The sequence below is a fragment of the Notolepis coatsorum genome (assembly GCF_963971535.1).
Source record: "Notolepis coatsorum genome assembly, chromosome: 17".
Lineage (NCBI taxonomy): Eukaryota > Metazoa > Chordata > Actinopteri > Aulopiformes > Paralepididae > Notolepis > Notolepis coatsorum.
The window spans coordinates 100907541-100917285 of record NC_140181.1 but is presented as its reverse complement, the minus strand read 5'-3'; the positions used below and the strand labels follow the sequence as shown (position 1 = coordinate 100917285).

Sequence of the window (9745 nt, the reverse complement as noted above, 5' to 3'; positions counted from 1 at the left end):
TGGGACCCAAATCACGTGACCAAAATCAGCCAATGGAAGCGAGGGGTTGCTATGTGCGGGCTTGTATGTGCGGGGCTTGTAAGCGCTGGTCTCCGGAGCTGCAGCTGGAAGCATCTCACAGGCTTGCCCCGTGAGAGGATGGCTCCGGAGCTGCAGCTGGACCCTATACTCCCTACTCCCACACTGTCTCGCGAGAAGAGCGCGGCTCGCGCACGGGCTTTTGAGCAGCCCTCGTTCTCTTCCTCCTCTCCTCTCTCACTGATGATCAGCTGACCTGTCAAAATATCCACGCAGCAGCAGTGTGTGTTCATCAACATCATACTGTACTTCACAGCAATATGGCGGTGAGGATGGAGCTGGCGCCACTCAGGCCGTTGGACGACTTCTTCCCGGGGACGGACCGTTTCGCCAAGCCCGACGTGGGCGACTTAACCAAATGGAACAACAGAGTCATCAGCAACCTGCTGTACTACCAGACCAACTACTTCGCCGCGGCCGTGTTGGTGTTCGTCGTCGTGGGGTGAGTCGTGGTGCTAACGCCCGTCGGCTGCACAGTGAGCTAACGTTGGCTAATTAACTCAGCTAATAAACGACAGCTCACTGTACTTGTTTTGGTTAGCCCGCATTCTAACCCACCACACCCACCGTGAGTCACACGTCACACGCTATTTGCGGTGCTTATTATTAGTATTGTGTGGCGATGATGATCACTGCCAACACATTGTTAATAATAACTTTATGCACTAGTGACGTCAGCTGTGCTTTGAGTAACGTCATTAGGCCTTTTAAGTGATCTGCTTTAATTTAAAGACATGTCCTTTTCAAACATTGGCTTTTTCTGGCAAGACTCTTTGTGGCGAAACAAACATTTTGTGATGTGGTTTGTATTCGTTAGCAACATCCCCTTGTTGATAACAGACACATCTATCCTATGTAGCTGTACAGTATTTTTATGCATCATCATCACCGGTGGTGCCACTTGCTGTGTTACTGTTACTGAATCTGTTAATAAACTTTTCAATCAATCAATCAATCAAACAGTCAGGCCTCTCATAGTATTATTATACAGAGGGTTATTGCTAAACGGTCCTACTTACTCACTGGCCTCTAGGTCTTCTACATCTTATTTAAGTTGTGTTGAGACTACTACATGACATTGACAGCTTGAATCCACAAGTTCTCATGATGGATTATTTTTCACATGATGTAGTTTCAAGTTGAGTTTTTATTTGTCATATATAAGGTACATACAGTACATTACAGTGAAATGATTGGTTCTCTGTATGAGCCCCCTGAGATTGTGCTTCATACAGTAAATGTATGGAGAGTAAAGGCACTGAGAGTGATGTACAGTAGTCTATGTTTTAGGGGTTGGCGATATAGCCTTAAAATAATATCACAATATTCTGGGTAATTTGCAGTAACTTTATTCATGATGATATGAAAAGAAAATGCGCTGAGAGTGATGTGTAACGTTACTGTAGTCTTGTCAGTGGTCATGCTGTCCCTCTGCACTATGTGATGTCCTGTTCTCTGAGACAAATTCCTGTATTTTCATTGCATTTGGCAAATTACATGATATTCAAGTTGTCACTGAATATCACTGTTGTATACTAGTCCACCAGTATACTCAATTTATACCTACCTACTGCTTTCACTGTCTACAACTGCCCTACACTGTCTGTAATCATAATAATCACAACTAGTACCTACCTCATACTATAGTCTACCCATATAACTGTATTATAGCATACAGGGCTCTATATACCGTATATACATTTATATTTACTGCATATACAGTATATATATATTTGTCTATATACCTGCAGCATATAATCATTCTATATACCTACGTATACACCTGAATATAACCCATACAGGCTACCTCTGTATGATGTACAATAATGCTGTATATACCATATCTATATATTTACTACCATAATGTCTTTATACTTGTATCATTGTACATATTAATACTACAACTCTGTACATACATCGGCTTAGCACTATACTCGGTAGTACTAATTTATGTATTTTATACCCAGTTTAATGACCCGTTTACTATTGCACTTTACTGGTTGGATGCCAAACTTCTTTTCGTTGTACTGTACTACTTGTGCTGCATAATGACAATACATTTGAATCTAATCTAAGAAGCTCTTAACATGGCACCAGGATGGTGGCGCGGCAGTAGTTGTTATTACAACCAGGCAGCAGGTTGTGCTGTTCTTACAAAAATGTTGAGGTTTTGGTCCGACACCTCCTATGTGTTCCGGTACATCTAAACACGACTAAATGGTGCATTTATATAGCCGCTTTTATCCAAAGAGCTTTACAATTTTGTTCCTCACATTTTTACCCATTCACTCACACATTCACACACCGACGGTGGATGCCTCGATGCTCTACTGAGCGATTGAGAAGGTCCTTTGTTCCTGCTGCGGTTAAATTCTTTAACGAACACCGCTAGCTCTGTGTTGAGAGGCTCTTCTTTTTACTGTGTTATGTAACTTGTACTGTATGTAATTGTTTCTTGTTTGTGTATTTGTATTCACTCTGGTGGCAAACCATGTTTCCCCTCTGGGATTAAGAATAAACGATACCATACAGTCCGAGCCACTTTCGCCCCCGTAAAATTCAAATTGAAAGTGCCAGGATGTCAAAACTGCGCGCGACAAGCCGACGACAGCAACAACGCCCCTATGACTAATGTTCCTTTCCGTCCGTGCAGGTTCCTGAACCCTCTCGGTATGTTCCTGGCCATGATGACTAATGTTCCTTTCCGTCCGCGCAGGTTCCTGAACCCTCTCGGTATGTTCCTGGGCGGAGCCGTGGTCTCTCTGGTCTTCATGGGCTCGGTGTGGGCGGGAGAGAACCAGGCTGTCATTAAGAACTTCAAAAAGAAGAGCCCCAGCCTGTTCGTCATCGGGGTCCTGGGCACAAGCTACTTCCTGTTGTCTCTGTGTGGCGGGGTGATGGTCTTCGTCTTTGGAATTACCTTCCCTCTGCTGTGTAAGTCTCTGGTTTGTACGGCTGAGACCACTTATTGATTTATCGATAACTGCGTGAAATCGATAAGTGGCATAACTTTTTTTATTTAAAAAAAGAAAAAAAAAATTATACTATACTAAAATACTAGGTCTTGTGGCATGTTTTAGTTAAAACATCCCCATTTTATGTAAATTCAGTTGAATTGCAACATGCACAGTGCACTATATGCACTATAAAATTACCGTAGAAGGATCACTGGTAGTTTTGAATGGGGAAATCTGTAACACTAAAGATGGCGGCAATGACAAAGAATTGCTGCAAAATAAACATAAATTAGTTGTTTAAATAATAAAAAAATATAATTATAGATAATTTTGTCCCGATTGATCAATTCTTCCAAATTGCATATGCAATGCAGTTTTGACTAGGGACCGATCACATTTTTGCCACTGATACCGATCATCTATGAGCCATATCGGCCGATACACTGCCTGCCGATACCGATCGTTTTTGGTTTTGTTATAGCAGCTGGCAGTATTATACTGTAGGTCTAACACAGGCATTCTCAAAATCCGGACGCCGGACTAAATTATCTAATCTAATCTTAGAAATTAAGTAAAGTGAATAGTACTGGGTGTTAAGCATAATAAAAGCATCTAAGTTCATTTACTTCTGACCATTATAGTCATTCATTTTTTTCCTATGAACAAACTTCACAGTAGCTAACATTAGCCAACGGAAGAACGATAGCTAGTTAGCCAACGCTAGCCAACAGCTGCAAAAACGAATGCCAATGATGTTATCAGACATTGATATTATGAGCTATCAGTAGCTAGATAATAGGGATGTCCTGATCGCTTTTTTTGCTCCCGATCCGATCCCGATCATGTGATTTTTAAATATCTACCGATCCCGATCGTTCCCGATCCGATCTTTCACATTAGTAATACATTTTGACGCATTTGTCAGAAACTGGCGGAGCAAGACAAGCCCCTCTGTTGCCTAATGCTAGATAGTCCCTCGAGGGGCGCGAGCGCGGAGGCTCTTGTTATTACATTCACCCTGAGAAATGTGCTTCATATGAGAAATATTAAAAGTTTCAATATATGTTTGCACATTAGTATACATTCAGTGTTCGACTTACGTAATGATTTGCTCCATTCTGGTCTGAAACGCAGACGATAATCCTCAGTCACAGCAAATAATTGACATTATCCTCCAGGTGAAAAGTTAGTTTGAAAACTTTGCCTCCAGCCTGCTGCTTCATGAGTTTTTCCTCCACGCGGAATGTCCTCCTTGCAAAAATTGCGCTGTTGGACTGGCTTGACTTTCTATTTTAAAATGCTTAGTTCCAAACCTCTGACATTTGTCTAGCTGCTCAAGTCAGTGGATAACCGTGTTTTGGGAGCGACGTGTTGTTGTGATGTGAGCGTGTAGGTCTAAATTAAAGGGAATGTGTTTGTTGCAACGGTGTAAATTAAAGGGAATGTGTTTGTTGCAACGGTGTAAATTAAAGGGAATGTGTTTGTTGTGGACATTATTCTGCTCTGTGTGACAATAAATACATTAATGATGATATATTATATGTAATTTAAAACCAAAACTAAGGCCTCTGTATGAGTTTAAGACGTGGACATGGTCATGTTTGTTGAAAAAAAAATATTTTTTTTGACTGCCGATTTTTATCCGATCCTCTGAAAAGCACATGATCGGCGCCGATCACGTGATCGGATCGGGACATCCCTACTAGATAACGTTAGACAACGCCTCATGTATTAAACTAAAGTGATTCGTTTACTGGGCCATTTTGTTTAAACAGTAGCTAGGTAGCTAACGTTAGCCAACGGAAGAACGATAGCTAGTTAGCCAACACTAGCCGACAGCTGCAAAAACGAATGCCAATGATGTTATCAGATGTTGATATTATGAGCTATCAGTAGCTAGCCAGCTAAATAACGTTAGACAACGCCTCATGTATTAAACTAAAGTGAATAGTTTACTGGTCCATTTTGTTTAAGGCTTCAGTGATGTAGAAAGAGGAGCTGTCACGACAAGTTGCGGAGGCTATTGCACTCGACTCTTGCCATCTTCGGAGTGAATGAGAGGATTTGTTGACAAGACTGGTCTGTGAGGGGGAGGGGCAATGTGTGCACTCAGCACTGCAGCAGCGTGTGTGTGCCTGTGTGTCAACAGGCACAGGAGAGAAGACAGCGAGATTCCAACTCCGCTGAGAATTGGATCATGTTTTTTGCGATCGGTTTTCGCAATCGGCGACTAGAAAGCATTATCAGAATTCCCCAATCTCATATTTATACTGAATATCGGCCGATACCGATCGCTGGCTGATCGACGGCATCCCTAGTTTTGACTTTTGACTGGTGAGTTCCAGGTTAAGGCTGGATAAGTCGGAGTGAGAGACGGCCAAGCCTGCATTTCCGGCAGTCCGTTTATACATGTTTTTTGATCCCGTACTGTGGATTCACTTCATGTCGTGAATGAAGGTGTGGACTTCCACATCTCTGTTGATTCAGTTTAAATACATGGGAATTTATATAGATTAATGAATTGTTTTGAGAATGAACGTACACATATGTGAATTATTATGTTGTATATCCATAATACATGCAGGCAAGGGACATAAAACAAGGTAAATACATTTGAGATATTCACTGACCTCACTTCGTAGCCACCAGGTGAGGCTCAGTTCCGGGGAAGGCTCGCCAGGGATGATTTAGGCCCCGGAATTGATCCGTTAGCTGAAGTAAACAGAAGTAGCAAATGTTGTTTTAATTTTTGCTAAAATGTAACGCTTAGGAACGTGATAACAAAGCAGTTTTGGGACCCGAAATTGATGCGTTAGCTAAAGTAAACGGAAGCAGTGAACGTTGTTTTAATTGGAGCTTAAAGGTAAGGCTGAGACCATATGCCATTTGGAAGAAACGATAAATCGAGACAAAATTATCGATAAATATATATATTTTAAAATCGAGCTCCAGCTTTGTCACTCAATGACTTTTCCTAAAAGTACCCGTTTTATCTGGCACGGTTTCTGAAATTTCTAAATGACTTCAGGAAAATGTAATTAGAACGTTATTCCACATATATATGGAATATATATGTGGAAAGTCACAGCACTTTGCGAGCGTCTAGCACAGGTGTGGCCAACCCATGGCTTGCAAGCCGCATGTGGCTCTTTGCCCGTCAAATTGCGTCAATGTGTGGCTCTTCCATCCAAAAAAATATTTACAATTTTTTTTTATTTATTTTTTTTTGTCACTCAAACCTGTGGTAAACCTCATATTTTTATAGTAATTGTTTATTTTTCTCATATTTCTCATATAAGCTGTGGGGTCATCTGACCCCTTCCGGCGGGAATCAGTGACATTTTCATACATGGCTGTTAAAAAAAATTAAAAACTATTTAACGTATTTCTAATCAAGTACCGGTACTCAAAAGCCACATTTTTCTCCCTTTGGATTTCAGGCTGTGTTGGCCTGGCTCCGCCCATAATCACTTTGAGTGACCGTCATCCACAGTCTGCGACTGGCACAGAGAGAGACTGAGGGGGATACTAATAAATTTTGCCGCAGGGGGGCATAATGCCACGGGACAATGCATTGGTAACTTGTTTCAAATGACAATATATACCCCTGTGAATATTATTGTACGGATCGGAATACGGGTGTGCGCGTGGGAGCATGCGCAAAGATATTACAGTGATATGCTGGTGCTCCCGACTGCGAGGGAGAGAGACAGAGAGAGAGAGGGACACACGGAGGCACGGAGCACTTACACACAACCTGTGTAAACGCTCAGTGTGTGTGTGAGAGAAGACGGGTCCCTCTCTCTCGCTCGTCCGCTCCCTGCCTCGCAGTCAAAACCTGTTTGAGGAAGTGTCGGGTTACACTATGCGCTCTCTGCCTCGCTCTGTTTGAGGAAGTGAAGATATTTCCACTCGCTCTGCTGTCAACCATAGAGGGGGCGGGCCGTTAGTTATGCAAATCAGTGCTATATTCACGTCAGCAAAACCGTCAAATCAGAACAGCTTAGTTGAGTGAGGGAGGATCTCGTGAACTCGAGACTAGACTGATGAGTCAATATGATAATTAACGACACAGACCACATTGATATAATCCCCAATTGCTAGGAAAACATGCTAAACACTGGAAAAGGCTATTTATAATGCATGTCCCTTTTAAATAATATATTTTTTTTCTTTCTTAAGAAAAAAGTATTTTAAACGTATCTTTTATAAAAAAAATTATACACATGCAAGTGACGCCACTTATCGATTTCACGCAGTTATCGATAATTAACGATGAATCGATAAGTGGTCTCAGCCTTACTCAAAGGTACCGTTTAGTAATGTGATAAGAAAATGATTATTACCCTAGTATCGCATACAGTAGCCGTACCTCTCGCCACACTATGTTAGCACTGTGCCAGTGACGGAGAGAGATCTGGCTGAACCTATTATCATTCCGGTGTAGGGGGGAAAAGCGCTCTGGCTGAACCCATTATCATTCCGGTGTAGGGGGGGAAAACGCTCTGGCTGCCCAGGATGCAACGACGGGGCCCTTCCAAAATAGTGTCGCAGATAGCGGAAGGGGCGGGGAATTATGATTGAAATAGTCAGCCAATGGCATGATTATACCCACAGTCTCTGTCCTCTGATTCAAGCTATTAATACCCTAACATTTCACCACTAAGCAGCTGATTCCACACCAATCAAGTGAGAAAGTAGGCTAAACATAGATGTTAACGTCGAGAAGAAGTGCTCGTCTTCATTCCTAAATCCCATTTCTTAATATCTCTTAGACAAATCCAGCAAGTCCGCTATATGTTACTTACCATTACACAAAAAGTGAAACCTTGGCAAATCAACAATGTCGGCCACATCCTTGGCAGTGAACACGATTATCTTGCACAAGCTATAACGTTATGTACTAACCAGACACGTTCACCACATCTAACATTAGCTAACCCAAAATTAGTCGCCTTTTAATCCTGTAACGTTAAATCATTAGTCATATATTATTAACATCACTTGCTATCCGCTTACCTCTTGCCTTCACACGATTTCCCTTTTTTAGTAAAGTAAATAAAGGATGATCCACGTCTTGAGGTGAAGTAACCCAGTCGGAGACGGTAGTTTTGTACTTCAGCAGTTCAATTGCAACTTGTCTTGTAGTGTTTTGCAACCGGACGTGATAAGCCTATCCAGGGATCCTGGATGTGATAGCCTCACTGGCTACTTGAATTAGAATTATTTTTACAAAACATTTTTTTTTCTTTTTCTTGATATATTTCTTGACATTTTCCATTTTTACACAAAAAAGACACAAAAGACATTGAAATTAAAAGATTGAGATTAAAATAATAATACTAATAATAGTACTAAAAAATAAAAAGCGACACAAACAGGCACAACATGTTCTATGTAGAGGCCCAAGGCTTACTTCTCTGACAGATTACAAAAATATAAACACACTTTACAATAACTCACATTTAAGACTTTACAATAACTCACATTTATGTAACTCACATCTGTAAGGTACATACAGATACAATAAATGATAAATGAAAGTACAATAAACAGAGACCTCCCACTAACCCCCCCCCCCCCCCCTGAATCCACCCCCTCCCCAAGTTCACCCCCCTGGCACACCCATTCCCCACCCCCAAGACCAAACCCCCCTCCCCACACAAGCACACACATTCACACACACAAGCTTCATCTAAATCCTTAACATCTAGGAGAGTGGCTGGGTTGGGATCTAGCAACTGTTGCTGCTCGTCGGGTAGAGGAGAGCTCCAGTAGATACAGGTCAGTTTACATAAGAAGGAGAGACCCTTTAGACACCAGGTCAGCTCACCCAAAAAGGAGAGACCTAGCAGATACATCAGCTCAGGCTACACGAGAAGGAGAGACCTAATGAACAAGACTGTCTTTGAGAGGGCAGGTGAATACTGGCATTATTTGTACGTATTTTTAATGTAGGGAAGGTGGAGCCTTCTCTAGCCTACATTACCTGGCTCACAGTTACATATGTGCTCTCGGAGTCGATAATCAGGTTGATATAAACCGCACAATTAGGTAGACGGCACAATAGCATAAAGAGTCCGCTTCAACTATAAAAAGCAACGTGTTTTCCATACTGTGTGGCTGCCTGGTAATGATTGCAGCAGATAATGAACAATACCAGCAGGTATTACTACTAACTCACACACACACATCTTTGCATTTACCAGCTCTCACTGTTATTTATTGTCATTCCAAACTGTTTCTTTATTGTAATCTTCTTTTTAAATATATATCAAAAGTACAAAAAGAAAGTAAAAGAAAATAGCCCAGTTAGTGAATATGCAGTTAGCAAAATATGGAAGTGAGAAAGAGAATTATAAAGAGTGCTTGCTTGCAGATATCAGTGGGGAGTTTATTTTTCATCTGCAAATCAAACTCTCCAAGAATGTACCACACATGTATAGGGAAACCAAATCAAACTCTCCAAGTATGTACCACACATGTATAGTGAAACCAAATCAAACTCTCCAAGATTGAACCACATGTATAGGGAAACCAAATCAAACTCTCCAAGGATGAACCACACATGTATATAGAAACCAAATCAAACTCCAAGGATGAACCACACATGTATAAGAAACCAAATCCACATAATCCAAATGCATGACCGTAAACTAATACTGAGTGAAACAAATAATGTGGACATAACGTGTAAAGGATTTATCTAC

General features: G+C 41.3%; 1 protein-coding gene across 1 annotated transcript in view; it reads left to right on the top strand.

Annotated features, from left to right (window-relative positions):
* Nucleotides 1-248: 248 nt before the first annotated feature.
* Nucleotides 249-9745, top strand: part of LOC311243551 (PRA1 family protein 3-like) — a 29007-nt gene continuing 19510 nt past the window's right edge. Inside the window, exons 1-2 of the mRNA XM_084332806.1 lie at nucleotides 249-520; nucleotides 2795-3012. Of these exons, the coding sequence (XP_084188932.1) occupies nucleotides 339-520; nucleotides 2795-3012 (400 nt within the window). The 5' untranslated portion in view covers nucleotides 249-338. The remainder of the gene's footprint in view (nucleotides 521-2794; nucleotides 3013-9745) is intronic.